Source organism: Sabethes cyaneus, chromosome 2 (assembly GCF_943734655.1).
Source record: "Sabethes cyaneus chromosome 2, idSabCyanKW18_F2, whole genome shotgun sequence".
Classification (NCBI taxonomy): domain Eukaryota; kingdom Metazoa; phylum Arthropoda; class Insecta; order Diptera; family Culicidae; genus Sabethes; species Sabethes cyaneus.
Genome location: NC_071354.1, coordinates 6,939,381 through 6,959,830, shown reverse-complemented (window position 1 = coordinate 6,959,830; position 20,450 = coordinate 6,939,381). Strand labels below are relative to the sequence as shown.

Genomic DNA, 20,450 nt, shown 5'->3' with positions numbered 1-20,450 from the left:
GTAGGAGCCCCCCCTCTTACACCCCCCTTAAAATTGCTCTCTCACTCCCGTATAAAATTGCTGGTCATTTTATCTATCCAACGACATATAAATTGTTTAGTTTCGTTCAGTAGTTTAGTAGTTATTAGCATTTGAAATCTTTCATTCAAACGTCACACTTCTATTTTCGTTTTCACAAAGTGCTAACCAGTCCCAGTATAGTGAACAAGTTCTACGTCAAAACCAAAACGATCTCACCGGTATTTCCTGTTTGTTCCATCGTTCATTCCATTAGTGTGCAAATTCATGAATCCGGTGCTCTCCAAAGCAGTGGACATTTTCCTCGCACAAATTTTAGAGCTGAACGGATTATTCTGGTCATCACCGCCACTAGCGCATCCAACAGTCACCCCGTTGTAATCTGATGGTGTATCTACTGGGCCAGAACCCTGTGAATGTAGATTTTCATATCCTTGAACTGGGGACAACTTCGTTAACCTGAGGAGGACAATCAGGCACCACCACTGAATAACTCTTCCGATTGAATTTGACAATGACGCATTGAGGACACCTCCGAAAGCTGGATTCCAGGTGTTTCATAGCAGGACGCCTAGTCTGCAAGAGCTGCTTCCGTGTGAACGACTGAATCGCTAGCTTTAAGGCTATCAACATCCGCTAATGGTGCTGGTAACTATTTTATGACTAGTAATACATATCAGGAACGCTTGATGACTTATTCTTTCCGTATTGGCTACAATTACCCTGTTACAGTACAACACACCTATAGTTCAATTACTTTAAAGGTCTAAAATCACCAATGACCTGATTCATTGAATAATTGAATAATTTTCACAATTCACAAGAAAAATTGACAGCAAAAATTTTTGCTGCCGACCACACGCGTTGCTTACTGCGATCTTCAGATGAACTCTGATCCTGTTTTCGCTGAAAACTATTGTAAAAAGATTCAGAACTACGTCGACAAGGGAAACTGACTGAACCGCCTAATACCTGGTACTAGCAGCATTTCAGTGTGGTAAGCGACGAAAAATTTCGTATAGTCATGGACGCAAAACCCAATTGGCATGAATTTTCATTAAATGACCTGTAACCTGTTATTAATGGGACCAGACTTTGTCCCGCCATTGGTGAAAACAGCGAAATCAGCATATACAAGACCCTTTTTTTTCCTTTTTTTCGGGTTATCCAACTGGTCGCTTAATAGCGTATAAAACTCTGCGCTGGGCCCTTTTGTGTTGTCAACAAAGTGTCAGGGAGACCTCAAACATCAATTCTACCTGACGAGACAGGCACTGGCGCCCACTAAAACACAGGTAGAGCCCCAAGCATAGCCGTCACGCCTATACCCGCAGGCGGAGGCGTTTCGGCCCAGCGCGGACTCCACGAACTGACTCTAAGATCTCTCTGCCAAAGACCGGAATGTCATATTTTAAATATAATGATGATGATGACGATGATGATGATAATGATGATGATGACGATGATGATGATGATGATAATGATGATGATGAGAAGAAAAATAATAGATCGAATTTGTAAATGTGCTTTGGACTTTTTGTACCACTCGAGTTGCAATATGTGGTATAGTGAAGAAGTGGAGAATTCGTCAGCCCCGCCTGACACTGGTCTTCAACCGCGCGCACGCTTTTAGTTTCCCAACACAAACAACCACAAATGAACCAATAGATAAGACAAATTTCGGAGCAACTCGGATCAACTTATCAGAGCAAATTTAATCTTTCATCCCCTTAGCATTCACAATGCATTCCCACGATACAAAGTAAATTGAGCGCAGCACAAGCTGGACGTTCGCGGTAGTCGACAGAAGCTTCAAAATATAGAGACTCGCCCGCCGAGACCAAAGTGCTGTAAAGCTCTGGGCTTAAACGTCTCTTTAAGACTCGACCCCTTCCCATAGACAGAGCCCGCGGGCAGCCATCAGAGCTCAGGACAGCCACGGGGCCAGTGCAAAAATCCTACTCTATCTAGCAGCACCGCCTAGCCGAAACTTGAACACGCGACACGAATTGACCTAATTTTCCCATCTGCTACCTAAGAAGTGCTATTACCCGTAATCATTACAGAGTGGTCCTTCGGCATCCAATCGGATCTGGTATCCCGCTTACATCCCCTTACTAACCCTAAGCCTCCGACCAACTGAATCAATCCGACATTTTTCGGAGATATTTGTGACAGTTGTTATAAACAGGGATGAATCCCAGAAAACTTCATCTATTGTCAGAGATCCTTATACTGGCATTATTCTTAAACGGAATAAAAGCACTTTCTGAACAACGCAACAATCACATTTGGTAAATTTTTACCCCGAGTCCCACTTGAAATCACAAAAGTATTTTGATATATACCCACATTCAGAAGTAAACGTGACCGCTGTTCATTTACTGATTAGTTAAAAAGCCCTACACCACGACAAGGTTCAGTTTTATCGTAGGGCGAAATCAGCATATACAAGACCCGTAACTAAATTTGTGCTGCTGTAAGCTATCAGTTCGGTTGCTGGTTTGGATAATGTTACCGACGCTAGTTCGTAAAATGTAAACGTTCCCATGCCGGCTCTGGTACAGCAAGTTTCCTTGACAACGGAAGTTATTTGGTGGTCTAAGCAGGCGAAATAATAATTTTCTTTAGAACAACCTCAAATCTGAACAAGAAGCATTTTTTTCCAAGCTCGTGAAATCTATTAAGTAATTTATCTCTTATTATAGATAGGTAAATATAGTTTGGATAACAGCTGGATTGCGTTTTTAAAACAGATAGTGTTCTGTTAATCTGAAGTAGTTAGTAGCTTTGAAGTTCCCAACCAAATAACGGAAGAATCGGACATCTTCCGCCGGTGAGCGTTGCTCAGGTCGTTTGCTACCAGGAAAAAACTACAACCTGTGCCATTTGTCTTCCGCACTTAGACGTACAGAGCCCAAAAATTGAAACGGAGGTCGATGTTCAAACAAGCTTTAAAAACAGGGCTTTTAGATAATTTATTATTAGATAATTTATATTTAGATAAGTTATTATAATTAACCAGCCAGTCCGTATAAAATTGCGACAAATGAACACGGGTATTTCGTAGTTTTAATGTAAGATGAAACACTTTGCAAAATCTTTCAATAAAAATCCAATGTTGCAAAAAATCTAAAAAATTTTGATAGCCTGTATCTTTGATGATATTTTAAGAGAATGAACCACATATTCCATCAAGTATCATTAGCTTTTGGCGGCAATGGAGTTCTGTTAAGTATGAATAGCTTGCAGGTTGCAATATATCGCATTTTAATGCTTTTATTGTTTAATTAATAAAGCATTGTTTTGTAATTTTTAATAACATCTGCTAACTGTTGTTGAGATAACGAGCGGCTGCCAACATGTTATTCCCGTTATCGCGCTGGTCACGGATAATACCTGTTTCAAATCAATGTTGAATTCGGTCAATTCTTTCTCAATGTCGTTATTGAGGAGGCTGTTTGTCTTTTATTCATTTCATGCGTAGCTATTAATAAAGCCATTCAAATAGGATTGGAAGTCTTTTTAAATAGAAGTTTAAAGATAGAGTATACCAATAAGCTTACTCACCCAGAACCGAATGAAAATCAGTGAAGATCGAGCTAAACATGTACCTGAAAGTACCTTAGTTTTTGATGTCGGGGGCGTAAAGGTCCCAATCTGTAACGGAAACCACGATTCTAATCTGCGAGCCTTGCATTCGACTCGAACAAACACCTGATTGTAGGCAACCAGCTCAACGTCATACGCACGAGATGGCTTTTAGCATAAACATGCATAAAGCATAAACTGACCGTTATTTAATCGCTCATTTCTCTCATTCGTAATATTTACTCATACTTCTTTCCCTTTAACATTCGCAGGTTTCAGCAGCAGTGCCAAATCATCAAGTTTCTCAACTGTTTTCCGAAAAGTGATATTTCAGATTTCTTGTTGTGATTTACAGATTTCCGTTGATTTTATTTAGTATAATTCAAATTAAATAAAATGCTCGTCGGAAAATCCAATAAGCACCAAGTAAAATTCCAAGAAAAGTGGTGAAAATATTTAGGAGGCTCACCCCTTGGCAACACTGGGTTATACACCGGCAAAGCGTATGTAAATAAATCACACACACGAGCAATCGAAAGAGCATCTCTCTGATGCTAAATGCTCTGAATGCTCCGAATGCCATACATACTCAGTATCAGTACATATATGAATTTATTCCACATACAGGCAAATAGGTAGCATAACTGATTCTCAAACCGCTGCGGCTGCAGTTGTTGTTCGTAGCTACGTAGGAGTTTTGCCTGCGGCTACGCTTTTGTCTGTTTTTTTTACCAGTTTAGTGCTCAGTTGTGTTCCGATTATCGAACTTTTAGTAACCCATTTTCCTTCCAGCTGTGTTGTTTTGTTGGTTCAGAAAAATCAAACAAGAGGTACGTAAATAACAATAATTTCGGTCTAAGTAGGCGTTAGCCTTTCGCCAAATTGGCCGATTGAATTTGGTTTGCAAATGAATATGCGCTGCATTTGGACTAGCGGTGTCTCTTGTAGAAACTACGTATTACCTATGTACGTACATACAGAATCGCTGCTTGCTGAGATGCACGGAACTCCCACGCAAGCGCAGTGCTCCGCACTGTTTTGGAAACGGGGAACTCGCTCACTGCTACCCACACAAACGCTTGTCGGTTTAGAAATAATCCATATTCGTCTGTTTTTTTTTGTGTGTTACTTTCCGTCAAGGTCAGAAAGTGTCTGTTTAGGTTTTCACCGAAATCATGCAGCCCCAACCCCAGCTCGGTGCCGGTAAGGAGAGCGATGTTCAGAAGCAGCCCACGGCGGCGACGACGACGACGATGGAAACGGCCGTTAACGGAAACGGGACCCATAAGGTTGCAGCTGCTGAAGCTGCGCTTCTGCAAAGCCCAGGACAACAGCAAAAGCCCAGAAAGCTGTCCTTCGACGATACCGATGTGGAGCTGTCGAAACTGAAACCGGGCACCGAGGTGCACCGGTTTCCGTTCTCCCTTATGGCGCTGAAGGTCGCTGCAGTGTTTGTCATCGCTGGGGGATTGCTGTGGCAGTACCTGCCGCTGCCGTTCAACTCGGGTGAGTAAAAACAATCCCTTCGGAGTTTACTTCATTGCCTGTTTACCTAAGAAGGCCTAGAAATTTGTTCTGTGTATTGTGTTCGAGAGTTCCGAGTTTGTTTATATGACGTAAGGCGATGAGTTGATTTGTTTAGATTCGGTCACCGTAGATACGATGGAACAGAACAGTGGCTAGCAATCGTGTGAAAACCACTTTTTTGTTGAAAAATCGTTAAATCATGCAATGATTTGTAGAGTGTTAAAAAAACAAAATGAACGGTTTGAACAACAGATTGGTGTGTCATGTCACTCAGAATACAAAGCGCACTAAAATCGAAATTGGGGACAAACGTGGTGCTCTCACTTGTGTGGAACACACTGTACCTATTTCCCTTTTCTCCTAGCGGATGATGACCGCATATGTATCCAATGCGGGAGAGAGGAAACATCGCCCCAATGTAGACGCGGCGGGTGTAAGGCGGATATAAAGAAATAAAATCATTTACTAGTCGGACACTCTCGCTCCAACTGACTGCTCACCGGTACCGGCTGCGCTATATCGAAGCGCTAATTGCAGTTTCCATGCAGTGCGCGTATAAGCCATCGCAAAAATCCGTCTCCCACATTCCATTCTTTCGTTTCGAGGGCGACCAACCAGCTTTACATCTAGATAGTGCATATGCTAATTCTACTAGACTCTAACGGAACCGAAAAAACCAAGCTGCCTTCTCTGCCAATCGAAATAATGTACGTCGCTAAAATGTTTATTTCAGGGTCGCTGACTTCGTCACTGGACACGCTCCATGAGTGGCGTCAGCTGGTCGCCAATCGCACCGTGTCCACCATCTCTGGCATCGACTTCGATTTCGATGGGTGGTACGCGATGCTGCAAGCGAAAGCCAGTGAAGCTCGGGCTCAGCTGCGGGAACCTTCGATGATCCTGCTGGCAGCGCTGTTCGGTCTCGGCGTGATGTCCTTCACCTATCATGTGATCTACCTGGACAGCAACATCCCTGGCGTCAATCCACCGACACCCTTCTCAGCCAGTAAACAGAAGTAAGCACGCAACCCGATATCGGATTACCTCGTCGCTATTTTTTCTGTTCGTTATCTTAATCCATTCCTTTTTTTTTCGCAGGAGATTCTCCGATAAGGAACGGCGGTTTCATCTCGGTTACGTAACGGCACTACTCAGCGGATTGACGGTGTTTTTAATCTGCTTGCTGGTCGACTAGTTGGCTCACCCGAGAAGCACTTGAAGTGCGCCTTCTTCCACTAATCATTCCATAGTCACACACAAAAATCCGGCTATGGCTAATGTTTCCACAGACAGTGCGGGGCCTTACAGTAGTAATCAACAGCGAACAAGTAACATTTTCTTTTACCCTGATCGACCAACTGAATAGTATGTAGAATAAGGCATATTTTGAACTTTGGAGCACTTTTATTTGATAGCAATTGCGGTGACTATTTATTTTCACGTGTCATTACCATGCAATTAGACTTAGAAGGCGTAGTATAGCTGAATTGTTAATTTAACTAATCCCATATTGCATATATTGTACGCTAAAAAAGAGCAAAAGACTAACCATTTACTTTTTTGTTGAGAATAAGTGTCTGAGCTTAACATAGAACTTGCGGCTTAAACATTAAGCGTGGTAAAATAAGTTGCAGATGACAGCGAAATTTTGTAGCGGGCAGCTGCTTGTATCAATCAGTGTTTAGTTTTAATATAATTGTAAACTATATATTTTGATCCTATCTCGGTACAAATATAATTAGCAATTCTCGAATAAAGATTGTTTTATTTTTGTCAACAGTATTATGGGAAATGAAGAATATATTTAAGTATTATGGTTAAACATGTTCAAAGTTACAGTGAAAATCAGTGCAAAGCACTATCGTCGCTTCAAAATCTTTTATCACTGAGACTAGCATTGTTTTCTCTCTAAATTAACTCGAAGATATCGTACAATATTTAATCAACAAACATCGACAGTAGGTAATACTCACTGTGGCACGCCCCCATCCGCGCCGTTCACCGCTTCACGGCGGCAGCGAAGCTGCTAACGGTTTGCAACCGTCCACCCAACTGCTCGTCCTCCGGGGTGGCCGGTGTTATCTTCAGTATCTGCAGCCGGCTTCCACCGCTCAGCCGGCCCACACAGCGCACCAAATCACCGGTCACAATGGCCGTCATGCGGAAATCGATCTCGTAAAACACACCCTGCATCACCGGACCGGACCGGTTACGCAGCAGCAAAACCTTTTCGCACTCGTACGCTCCCTCCTTGATGCTCAGCACGTTGGCGTACAGTTCCAACAGTGCCGATCGGCCGTCCGCAGCTACCTTGGTCATTTTGAGAATGTGCTCGATCGAACCCGTGATCAGTCGGAGCTGTTTCGGATCCTTTTTAGCAGCTTCGTTCGGCGCTTTCGTAGGTTGCTTAAATGAAGGACCTGACGTGATTGCCGGAACCGTACGCTTTGGCCAGTTAGTGTTGTTCGAGTTCTGTTTAAACGGAACGGGTTCAAAAGCCACCCGCTTGACTGCCTTTTTTGCGTTAGAATCATCCATTTTTCTTTTGAGGTTACCTTCGGTGTTGCTAGATATCTGCATATTTTGTACACTGCTTGCTACCGTCGTGGCACCGTCAGGTGCCACATATGGTGAGGGGAAACTAAAACGCGCATTGTTCGCACCCTGATAGTATAGAACTCAAACTTAACCTTTTTGAGCAAACGCATTACAACGAAAATTACTTACGAAACCAGACTGATTGAAAACATTTCCAGCGTGAAACGGAGACCCATTGTTGGCGGCAACCTGAAACTGATGGTTCAGCATAAGGAACTGCATAGCGGCGGATGAAGCCGCCGAGGGAGGATTCAGTTCGTGGTGACCGCCGGAGGTGGCCACACCTATCCCGGAGCTAGAGGAAACCGGCGAAGATTTCTTCAGCAGTGTAGGAGTTTCGAGGATGGCTGCAGCAGACATGAGAAAGCTAGCGTTTCTCAGCGGAGCCGGTGTCCGGGGGCAGTTTGCCGTCGCTGAAAGTTCCGATGATTTGTGAAACTAATTGTAATGCTTCGATTAGTATAGTTGAACTTACCGTATCTGTTTATCATATTCTTTTATATAATATGATTGAAGCAATAATTAAAACAGGAGAAGTGGAAAAACTTGTTTAAAATTAACACATTTCGAAACTTTATTCGAACAGTATGGGATAACTCGAATAAATCGAACGAAGCCATCGAAGCAAACAAAGACGAGGGACGAGACAAACAGCAAACATGTGACCAGAGATGCCATATAACATTGAAAATTGTAAATTTGTTCTAAAATTGCAATGGGGTATTAGGGCTATTAGGGGCATAATCAAGGGGTCGGACAGTCAGCACATTCCCGCCCCCGCATAGTCAAATACCATATGCCAACGATTTTCCATATAGTTTTCTAACCATTTGGTGAATCAAGTGGACCATTTGCTATATAATCAGATAACCATATGCAGACTATACTCAGCAATGGTTTTGACTATGTGGTAAATGGTAACTTGAGAAATAACCATTGTATGAACTAGTCGTTAGGTATGGTTACCATACAAAAATGCTGATTTTCGCGAACAATTTTTTGGCGATACCATACTTGGTATGGTGGACATACAGTCAGTGAAATTGTACTAAAACTATTACATATATAGTATTATTATGGTTTTTCGGAAACAAACGATTCACATTGAATGACAGGGACAATGGTATTTATATTGTTACTAATGGTGCATGTATCATTCGTGTAATGGTTTTGATATGGTTAAGGGATTATACTGGAAATCGTTGGTGTATGCTATTTTATGCTATAAATATTGTTTCAACCAAGGGGTCGGACACTCGGCACAGCCGTTTTTATGTTAGGCGACTTGAAACGAACCGAACTGTGCCGGTGCTGTACCGAAAGTGCCGAACTGCAAGATTTGTTGAATTTGTTAAAATCTGATAGACCTGGCAACCGTGCGAGATGATTTTGACAACTGGCAGTGCTCCCATTTCATATGTAAAATTGAACCGGAGGTGTGTAAAGCCCTATAAATGTTATTTTTATAAGGCTTTAGAGGTGTGCCGTTTGATATTTCTGCAGTGCCGGGGCACTATGTGCTGAGTGTCCGACCCCTTGTGTTTCAACAATGGAAAATAATTTAGCCATATTATATAGTTCGTTTATTAGCTCATAAATGATATGAAATATAATTTCAATTATTTCGTAATGCTCAGGCGCTTGCGATTTTGCGCATTTTCACTCACGCCTCCGTTTGTAACCATCCACCATGGTAGCTTCATGGATAACTGTGCCAAGGTTAGTCAAGAGAGGTTTTCTGATGTTCAAATTTGTTTTTCACCCCCGCTGGGTTACCCTTGACGACCACCGAAATTTTCAATGCGGAAACTGTTGAATGTATAAACAACGTCGATGGTTGCTAACCAATCGTTCCGCGCACTTCTCTTCTACAAACTGTGAAAACTAGATCACCTATTTTAACTCACCTTGAACTGTGCAGCGTAACTAAATCCTGGCAGGTCACCGTGTCACCACTATACGTACTTTTGACTTCCTCGCCGATATCACCTTGGACACTCCAAATGAAAGCGGATAGTAGTATACGCGGCATGCTGCGATCTCTTTAAGGCAAAACTTAAGAACATGTTCGTCGCTTAATAGTTGCTCGATCTGCAGATAAAATATTTCAATTAAATTATGGCAATTCAATTTTTAAACAATACTCACTAGCATTTTCACGATGATATAATCTTCACTCAAAGATTCTAACCGGCAATCAGAAATGACGGTGACGATGGTGACGGTTAGTGTAGAGGGCGGAAGTCCAACAGCGAAGCAATGAATAACAGTTTATCGCTTTTTCGTTCGTTTCTGTGGGTACACAGTAAAATAATGTAACCCATTTATATGTACACAGAAAAATCATTCAACCTAATTTTTCACTCAATGGTCAGAATTTCGTTCTTACTATTTATTTAGTACTAACTGTATACAGTATCGTACGCCAATCGTTAAACCTATATGAACTTGAATGATAGCAAATGATATAAAACTTTATCAGGAACAGTAAGTGTTGATCATACAATACATTTAAAATACCCACCGTTTTATCAATAGTTTTTGATTATGCGGGCCCGCTTACGAAAATTTCGGATGCCTGACAAAAATCGAACAGAACCAGTCAAGAGCAACATTTCAATAGGGCCCAAGTGCAAAATATAAAAAAACTGGTTTTTTGGTTATATTTAAAGCTTTTTAAAGTATCTATAATAATACCAAACATCATAGCGATTTAAAAACTTTATGAGTCTTAAAAAGCAAATTTGAAAAAGCCTTATGTGAAAACTGGCAACAAAGTTTTCATTTTGTGCTTTGGCCCTTCTGTATGAAAAAGCCTATAAGCAGTTTGTGTTTTGTTTTGCATTCGGCCCTATTTTTGTTGTGGGATTTCTGCTGCTTGCTGCTGCTGCGAAGATGATCCCCGCCGTACAATTGCGCGAGAGACTCTACGGACGACCGAAAATAACAATACGATGCTACCTGCATAAATAACACGATCATTCACAGACACGACATGTTTAGTATTTAAGCCTGCGCGGCAACAAAAATTTAAGTTACACTCAACCCCCGCTAATATGAAAAACGGCTCGTTCAGATTGGGCGAGTTCATTTTTAATCTGAATATTTGGTAACTCTATTCATTTTCACACACGCGCAAGACGCGCACTCTATGAACTTGTTGTTTTGATTTGACGAAAACAAACGTTTTGAAAACATCTCAAACATGCGCGAATTCTAAAGGTTCGGTTTGTATAATACGAAATTGGCTCGGCAGTTTCAACTAAACTGGTCTATTTTGAGTGATGGAGAGAGATAAGTTGCATATGAGCTATATTGCCAAAGCTCCGGAGCAAGAGGAAACGCATTAAGATTTTTTGCTTTTTTTTAATTTACCAGTCCACCTTAACGTCAATTCAAGAGCAACATTTCAATAGGGCCCAAGTGCAAAATATAAAAAAACTGGTTTTTTGGTTATATTTAAAGCTTTTTTAAGTATCTATAATAATACCAAACATCATAGCGATTTGAAAACTTTATGACTCTTAAAAAGCAAATTTGAAAAAGCCTTATGTGAAAACTGGCAACAAAGTTTTCATTTTGTGCTTTGGCCCTTCTGTATGAAAAAGCCTATACGCAGTTTGTGTTTTGTTTTGCATTCGGCCCTATTATTGTTGTGGGATTTCTGCTGCTTGCTGCTGCTGCGAAGATGATCCCCGCCGTACAATTGCGCGAGAGACTCTACGGACGACCGAAAATAACAATACGATGCTACCTGCATAAATACACGATCATTCACAGACACGACATGTTTAGTATTTAAGCCTGCGCGGCAACAAAAATTTAAGTTACTTTTCGGCTTACACGAAAAAAGCTATTTCCCTGTATATATATATATCACCTGTGGAGGAACCGGATAGAGTTCGTTAGTTGCGCGCCCGAGACATTTACTATCGCTGAACTGCCAAGGCGTGATGCACTTGCACGCTGTGAGTTAGAAATGCTAAATGAATGAACTGCTGCTGCTTCACACTACCAATAGCGACTGCTGCACTGCCGCACCTCACGGGTAACACGTTCCGCTTCACAAACCTGTTCAACGGTGGCAGATTTGCCGATGAAATTAAACCCCAACTTTTCTAGTAGAAATAATAAAGCTGATCGGTGTCCCAGTTACGAATTTCTAACCTTTTCTAGCCATTGCGCTTCAAAACAACGTGATAAAAAAAGGCCAAACGCGAAACGCTGTCTAAAAACTGGCCCAACACCAAAATCATATCACCACTGACAGTAAATAAAAGCCTCATGTCAAAGGCCCCATCAACAATTGATAATCAAATCAGCCTTATGAAAAAGTCGTATTACCGAATGATCTCCGAAAACGGCCAAACGCATATTTTTTGCAAATTACAAAGTAAATCAATGTATTTTCTGCTAGTTGTTGCATTACACATTAAACTACAGTAATGACCCGATTTTATCACCCCCATGATGAATTTAGGGGTGACAAAAACGGGAAAGTGACAAAATCGGGTATTTTTTCAATTTCTATTTTTGACGTAGGACTACGTCTTACGGCAAGCTTTGATATAGGGTGTCATTCCAAAAAATCGAAAAATGCGAGCGTCACGAAAAATGAAAGGTTTTGAGCGCTAATAGCTCAGCGGTTTTCCGATCGATTTTCAATATTCTAACATCAATCGAGCGAAAAATCTTCTAAGAATTGACCCAAATGAAGAAAAGTATGGATTCTTGATGTTGAACTATTGAAAAATTGAAAATAATGAACCCATGTCTTACTAGAATTCTCGTATCGTGATTGGTTGGAAGATTCTTAACGATGATCTAAACCTATACCAATTTAATATCTGTGCTTGGGAAGTAAACCAAACCAAGTGATAAAGCTTCCTCATTTCAACAAGATTTCTTAACACCGTGGTTCAACCTAGACCATTTTGATGTCCTTGCTTGGGAAGTACGCCAGAGAGAGTGACAAAGCCCCCTCGTGCCAACAGATTTCTTACGAACGCAATTAAACCTAGTCCAATCTGATGTCTGTGTTAGGGAAGTGTGCCAGAAAAAATGACACAAGTTCGTTGTTCCAACAGATCGCAAATTCTTTACTGCGTGACGATTAAACCTCGGCGAATTTGATATCTGTGTTGGAAAAATGTGCTACAGCTGTAGTGTTCGGTTATAATTCGGCTCTGTATGTATACGCATGCTTGCCGTTTCATTAGAAGTGTAGTGAAAAGATGTGCCGTTGATAAAATAGGATTGAATTGGTAAAATCCCTTCAACGTGGGAAACCATGGATAATAAAAACAATCTTTAATTTCAGTAAGGTATCAGGAAAGTAATAGTTTGTGTTCTTGATTTTGTTAAATTGTTTTCAAATGCACAATCCTTTGAGAATTGAACATATGCAATGTTACTACTTTGATAAATGTTACATACAACGCATGTAGCATGTATATATGTTGTATATAGCATGTATACATGAAGAATCGAATGATTACAAGCATGAATACATGCTACTATCACTACAAAGAGACTTACGTAGTCCTGCGTCACCTATATATGCGGTCGTGTCTTGTACACAAGCCCTCTGATTTTTTTACAGATAACTTAGAACGAACTACATATATTTCATTCTGATCACTTTTAGGACATTTCGCACTTTCATCTACCTCTCTGTGGACATTTGTCACCTGTTCACAGCAGTCCCACAGGTATGAAAACACGCGTTTTTTAATTGCGCCGAAATGGTTGATTATACTGGTTAACTATGTTCATAGAAATTTCATAGCGTAAAAAGCTCTTTCTTATGGTATGAACGATTCTTCGATTAACTCCCCTAAAAGTAAGATAGAAAATTTATTTTTCAAGCAGTAAGAGATAGAGCAAAACAATGTTCTACAAAATTTTTGAGAAGATGATTATAAAGAACTTTGCCAAAGAAAGTGACCTTCTAGCTATTATAGTTGTGGAGATAAGAAACAACTTTTGTGAAAACTCCACGATAATCAACACAGTTCTTTTCACAGTGTTTTAGCACATTTGACATGTTTCAAAATAATTTTCAAACGAAGCTTTTGATAAATCAAAAGCGTGACAAAATCGGGTAAAAAACGTGACAAAATCGGGGGTGACAAAATCGGGTCAAAAACGTGACAAAATCGGGGGTGACAAAATCGGGGAGTGACAAAATCGGGTTACCACTGTATTATGTTTTTCCATCATAATGTGACATTCAATTCTAAGCAACACTGTTTATATCAAATAAGGAGTTAAAAAATGATGCTCAAGTTTCAACATCGATTTTCTCGAAACTGTCAGTTTTGACTTCGGCCTATTTGAAATGTTGCTCTTGAATTGTGTGTGACGCTTGATCGGTTTTTAATGTGAACGCATTCATACCACCGGGGTACAGATTAAAAATGTTCAGATTAAAGAAGGTCATACCAACGGGGGTACACGGTACTTTTCGGCTTACACGAAAAAAGCTATTTCCCTGTATATATATATATCACCTGTGGAGGAACTGGACAGAGTTCGTTAGTTTGCGCGCCCGAGACATTTACTATCGCTGAACTGCCAAGGCGTGATGCACTTGCACGCTGTGGTGAGTTAGAAATGCTAAATGAATGAACTGCTGCTGCTTCACACTACCAATAGCGACTGCCGCACTGCCGCACCTCACGGGTAACACGTTCCGCTTCACAAACCTGTTCAACGGTGGCAGATTTGCCGATGAAATTATTGCGCTCTTCGCCTTGGCTCTTCGCACTCAATAGACCAAATCATCATACCGTCAATTGACAGATACTGGCGCCCTTGTTTACATTTTAGAAAACTTTCCTTTCCGTTTATAGCGAATGTAGTGTGTTTTTTAACATTTTACAGGCATAATGGCTTTTAGATTTAGTCCTAATGCTGTTTAAACTCGATTTAAACAACAAACTTGCTGTTTAAACAGTTGAAACTTTTTTGGATTCTGCGGTCTGTTTGTAAACAAGGGCGCCAGTATCTGCCAGATGACGTCATCTTGATTTGGTCTATTGGACTGCACAGTTATAAAGTGCAACCATCAAAACTGTGATGAAAAGTGTGCTACTGATAATATCGCTAGTAATCTTATATCGATAATACCATCAAACTTTATCGTCACGGAAAAGTATCGAAAATTGGAGGGTTTAAAATGAAATCTTCTTGGCTTGTTATTATTTTAACATTTTTGTTCTATTTCTTACAACCCATCGGCAGACAACCATGTTTTCGCCGCCAACATCTCGTGTGTGCGAAAATGAGATAGCATGTCAGCACTGCGTTTCACTCAACTGCCAGCAGTCTGATTTGGGCCCGCTGTCAAATTTTGAGCCCAGGACATGCTGTCGCTGACGTTCACTGCAGCTCGATATAGAGATGTCGATGGGGTGATTTCTTACGTATTTTTGCTTATACTGTCATATTATCGTTATTAATTATTAACGATAAGAAAACTATCAATAATCGTTATGGATTTTGATCGGCATTTCCCATCATTACAACTCTCCCATCTGAGCTGACATTTGATTTAGCAGTGGCGCCAGTACCAGTTGTAGGAAAAGCAAATAGTATTTAATTTTTCATTTATTTCATATATGCTGCCTATTTGTTCAAATTATGAATTATGCGCGGAATTATGTATTTAGAAACTATTTTTATATTATTCGTAGCGTCGATAACAACTCTACGTAAGCATTAGAATTCAAATAGGAATCAACCAAGATTCATGGGTTTTTACCACGAAATTTTGGCAACTTTTCTCACCTACAAAATGTGTGACTGAACAAGTGTGCTCAAAATCCAACTTTCAATGCAAAGGGCAATAAACCCCAACTTTTCTAGTAGAAATAATAAAGCTGATCGGTGTCCCAGTTACGAATTTTTAACCTTTTCTAGCCATTGCGCTTCGAAACAACGTGATAAAAAAAGGCCAAACGCGAAACGCTGTCTATAAACTGGCCCAACACCAAAATCATATCACCACTGACAGTAAATAAAAGCCTCATGTCAAAGGCCCCATCAACAATTGATAATCAAATCAGCCTTATGAAAAAGTCGTATTACCGAATGATCTCCGAAAACGGCCAAACGCATATTTTTGCAAATTACAAAGTAAATCAATGTTTTTTCTGCTAGTTGTTGCATTACACATTAAACTATTATGTTTTTCCATCATAATGTGACATTCAATTCTAAGCAACACTGTTTATATCAAATAAGGAGTTAAAAAATGATGCTCAAGTTTCAACATCGATTTTCTCGAAACTGTCAGTTTTGACTTCGGCCTATTTGAAATGTTGCTCTTGCAGTCATCATTTTTCGCCCGATTCTCTTTATGTCAAATGTGACACTTTGAGGCAGGAGAAAAGCGGTTCATCAGTTTTGCAGTTTCGGACAAAAGGTAAAAGAATAATATGGAACATGACAAAGCAGGTATAATTTAATTGTTAACCTGTTTATTGCACGCTTCGTGCTGCTACAGTCCGCTGCTGCTACCCTACAAAAAAGGAGGGAAACCTGAATTGGTGCAAAACCGGTTGTTATTCGAAACCTCTGGCAGTAATCCGGCAGAAAAACCGAGGCGAAATTTCTGCCTAATTAGCGCCCGCTTAGGCGCGTCCGGCAGAAATCAAACAAAAATCTGGCAGCGAAAAACTTTTTCTGCCAGACATTCTGCCGGATTTCTGGCCGCAGTCACCCGTGAAAACTAGCAGAAATGACACATATCCGGTTCGGGCAGAAATTTCGCCTTACGGTATTTCTGCGGGATTTTTGTTCGATTTCTGCCAGTTTCGGATAAATACCGGTTTTGTACCTATTCAGCTTTCCCTCGTTTTTGGAGGGTAGCAGCAGCGGATTGTAGCAGCAAGAAGCGTGCAATAAATTATACCTGCTTTGTCATGTTCCATATTACAGTGGACCCCGTTCGTTTGAACGATTCCTCATGCAAACTAACGGGGTTACTTTTTAATTTGCACAACTGGTAACCCGAAATATGCTGAAACTTGTGTGAACTGGCCGCCCTGCTCTTTGTTATTGTTTTGGTGGTTTGTTTTAGTTGCCAGTTGCAAGTGCGAATATTGCATTTTCCGATCGGATTTCTATCTTAATCGTTAGGAAAACGAAATGTGAAACCGATTAAACACGCTAGGTCAGTACAAACAAATCGTGTTTATGTGCATTGTCTGCATAAACAAATGATGTCATGTTGAGAATGACATTTGAAGCATTTTTAATTTGCACGTCGTGCAAACCAACGGGGTTCAAATTAAAAAGTGTTCAGATTAAAAATGGTCAAACGAACGGGGGTCCACGGTATATAAAAATCAAGTAGCTGGCAGGCAGCCATGTTTTCGATGCCAACATGTTAGCGTTAGTGTAAACGAGAAATCATATATTCGCCACTCTTCACACAAGTTAGCTCTTCAGCTGTCAGTGGGGCCCACGACTCCTGAGCCCGCCTGATGTTAGCTCTCGTCAACGCAAACGAGATAAAGGTGCCAGTTAGCTGATAAAAATGGATTTCTGTCTGTCTGTCTGTCTATCTGTTTGTCTGTCGGGATGTTCCTTATAGAATCAAAAACTACTGATCCAATTGGCGTGAAAATTAGCATGTAGAGGTTTTTGGGGCCAGGAAAGGTTTTAGTGATGGTTAGAGACCCCTCCCCCCACTAAGAGGGGGGGCTCCCATACAAATAAAATAAAAATTTCTGCATAACTCGAGAACTAACCAAGCAAATAGAACAAAATTTGGCATGTGGGTGTTTTTGATGACAAGAATTTATTCTATGCTAAATTGAGACCTCTCCCCTCTTTAGAAGGGGAATTATGACTCCTCTCCCCTTTAAGAGGGAGGGCTTCCATACAAATGAAATACAAATTTCTTCATAACTCGAGAACTAATCAAGCAAATGGAACCAAATTTGGCATGTAGATGTTTTCGGAGGCAAGAATTTTTTCTATGATGAATTAGGACCCCTCCTTACTTTAGGAGGGGGAGCTCCTATACAAATGAAATACAAATTTCCTCATAACTCGAGAACTAATCAAGCAAATAAAACAAAATTTGGCATGTGGGAGATTTTGGAGTCTTGAATTTATTTTATGATAGTTAGAGACCTCTCACTCCTGTGGTAGGGGGATATGGACTCGCATACAAATAAAACAGAAATTTTTGCAAAACTCAAAAACTAATCGAACTTGAGAAATTCGAGATTCTTCCATAAAACATTAGTCAATAACAAGACCACAAAGACTATCTATAGTAACACTAGATCAATCAGGACGAGACGGCCGCGAGCGTTGCCGGCAACCCGTCGTCGGAAGCGCCGCCCACTGGGGGGAGGCAACTCACCGTAGAAATCACTACTGTCTACATTTATTTGTTTTCCTAGGTCTACCTGGGTTTCCTGGAACGAGCGACAGCGAGTAAGGAGAGGATCGCGAAATGGTACTTTCCACGAAAAAGCTTTCCGTAAAATGGTACCCAGTAAACCATTTGGTTTGTATATCTCGATTGCAACTGAAGTATACGAAATCATATCTGAACGAAAAAGTTATATTTCACGCCATATAAGAACCGAGGGGCAAGACACTGTTGAAAATATATTACTTTTCCCTATGGAAATATTTTTCCAACCTTAATATATTGACCTTTCCCACCCATAATATAACCTAAAGCCCTATAAAGTTACATTTATTTATACATTTATAGGGTTTTAATAGGGCCTAATATATTTATATTATGATAATATTACAAGGGGTCGGACACTCAGCACATAGTGCCCCGGCACTGCAGAGATATCAAACGGCACACCTCTAAAGCCTTATAAAAATAACATTTATAGGGCTTTACACACCTCCGGTTCAATTTTACATATGAAATGGGAGCACTGCCAGTTGTCAAAATCATCTCGCACGGTTGCCAGATCTATCAGATTTTAACGAATTTACCAAATCTTGCAGTTCGGCACTTTCGGTACAGCATCGGCACAGCTCGGTTCGTTTCAAGTCGCCTAACATAAAAACGGCTGTGCCGAGTGACCGACCCCTTGTAATATTATGAAGTGTCTTGCCCCTCGATAAGAACATATATGTACCAAAGTGGAGGCGATATACGTGCGAAAATTTTGACAACTATTTGTAATTCTATTTTGCGCAGTTTTTATAGCACGCAATTAAATACTCCTGAATATATGATTAAGATATAATCAAATATGGCAATTGTCTATCCTGCTTTATAATTCACAGTCATGAATTGTATATGAAGACACGCACGACTGCAAAACAACTTATTGTTCACTTCGATTTGACATACTCTAATCATTATACAATTCCAATGTGAAATTGACATTAAAACGATTTAATGTGAACTTTCTATTACGATTTTGTGTTATCTGGGGTACATTCCGCTTAAGGTTTTTCGCAAAATGATATTCGGCGAAATGTTGTACAATCATGGCGAATATTACTATCCGCTTTCTGGCTATGCAATGAGGGCTGCCCCCCCTCAGGGAGTTGTTTTCTACTTTACTGTGAGGAAAAATTGCAAATTTGTATATTAAACTACCCATTCCTGGTAACTAATAAGCATTAACATAAGCAGCAAATCAGCATATCTGGTATTTTATACTGCATGTTGTTGTATATTAGCTTTTTGACTGCATATGTGTTGTAAATTGGCATCCAAAATTGTATTCAAATTCTTCGTGTCGGTAATTAGTTGTAAATTAGCATTGTCAGCACTATAAGAAAGTTATCAGTAAAGTAGCTGTATATATTGCCAAAATAGCATTTAAGTAGCATTTAAGGCGACTTAAATGCTTATTGGTCTACATTTGAATAGCATTGGCGATGCTTATTGTTTACCTGGGATGTATTCATAGTTCAGTAACTGCCAAAATGAATCACCTAAGGTTGAACTCCTCAGAAACTTGCAAAACTCGAGATTGTGACAAAGATCACCCGAGATTCATGATTTATGTACAACACAGGTTAATTTGTGGCAATACGTAGTTTGTCGGGTCAGCTAGTATTTATATATTTCTTACTTTCAATTAAGGCATTTTTTTAATTGCTTAGAAATTGCAATAACAGCGAAGAAAAAATTTGTCTTACATATAAACCTCGATATAAACCTAAATGCATTGTGATACTTTAAGCTCGTTTTAATTAATCGTAACAAAATTCATTACGACAATTATCAATGACCTTCAAACAAAACAAGTTTGGTTAGCTTATTACGAACAGACTGAATGCTTTTTACTATTGAGTATTTGTGTTTTTGTGAAGAACGAACATTGGAAGAACTGGGATTGTTGTTTTTGATTAAATGGATATGGGCTGCATTAACCTCCATTACTCGCACTGTTCTATTTTGTACAACGCCTGTAAATCATTAACTTTATCTCGGTATATCTCGGGATTCCAGCAATAAAGAAAATTACTGTTTCAACAAAGCTGATCTCGGACCAAGATCTTTCAAACGATGGAAAAAGTTTCATAAGTTTTCCACCAAGTAGCATTAGTATTCGAGTGAATTCTGTTAGGTTTTAGCATGCCTATAAATGAAGTTCGCACGAGTAACGAAAGGTTAATATCGTTTGAATTCGGATTGTTGTTACAACTTCGCTTAGAATGAATTGCTCCAAAAATATCTCAACATGATCTTGGGTGAATCCGAAAACTAC

The 20,450-nt window shown here is 40.1% G+C and overlaps 2 protein-coding genes and 1 long non-coding RNA gene across 4 annotated transcripts; 1 reads left to right on the top strand and 2 right to left on the bottom strand.

The window, feature by feature from the left end:
* Positions 1-4,268: 4,268 nt before the first annotated feature.
* Positions 4,269-6,873, top strand: LOC128737378 (uncharacterized). 2 transcript variants are annotated; one of them, XM_053832004.1, is made up of 4 exons: positions 4,269-4,439; positions 4,755-5,115; positions 5,870-6,152; positions 6,235-6,873. In XM_053832004.1, exons 2-4 carry the CDS (start codon positions 4,785-4,787, stop codon positions 6,329-6,331), a joined length of 711 nt encoding a protein of 236 aa, XP_053687979.1. In that variant the 5' UTR covers positions 4,269-4,439; positions 4,755-4,784; the 3' UTR covers positions 6,332-6,873. The 2 variants fall into 2 exon arrangements, with proteins under 2 accessions (XP_053687979.1, XP_053687978.1); XM_053832003.1 differs by having other exon boundaries at positions 4,270-4,439; positions 4,750-5,115.
* A 261-nt stretch (positions 6,874-7,134) lies between these two features.
* On the bottom strand, positions 7,135-8,225 carry LOC128733482 (uncharacterized). The gene is made up of 3 exons (XM_053827093.1): positions 8,210-8,225; positions 7,885-8,147; positions 7,135-7,800 (listed from the first exon to the last, which is right to left on the bottom strand). Exons 1-3 carry the CDS (start codon positions 8,223-8,225, stop codon positions 7,135-7,137), a joined length of 945 nt encoding a protein of 314 aa, XP_053683068.1.
* A 1,534-nt stretch (positions 8,226-9,759) lies between these two features.
* LOC128738443 (uncharacterized) lies at positions 9,760-10,287 on the bottom strand. Its single transcript, XR_008412114.1, has 3 exons — positions 10,259-10,287; positions 9,883-10,026; positions 9,760-9,825 (listed from the first exon to the last, which is right to left on the bottom strand). It is a non-coding gene; the product is annotated as an uncharacterized LOC128738443 (long non-coding RNA).
* Positions 10,288-20,450: the final 10,163 nt, after the last annotated feature.

Bases quoted from the DNA above. Each gene is read 5' to 3' on its own strand.
- LOC128737378 (XM_053832004.1), top strand. From the start codon at position 4,785: ATGCAGCCCCAACCCCAGCTCGGTGCCGGTAAGGAGAGCGATGTTCAG. The intron at 5,116-5,869 runs GTGAGTAAAAAC...TGTTTATTTCAG, and splicing joins GCCGCTGCCGTTCAACTCGG to GGTCGCTGACTTCGTCACTG. The intron at 6,153-6,234 runs GTAAGCACGCAA...TTTTTTTCGCAG, and splicing joins TTCTCAGCCAGTAAACAGAA to GAGATTCTCCGATAAGGAAC.
- LOC128733482 (XM_053827093.1), bottom strand. The intron at 7,801-7,884 runs GTTTTCAATCAG...CTATACTATCAG, and splicing joins CTCCGTTTCACGCTGGAAAT to GGTGCGAACAATGCGCGTTT.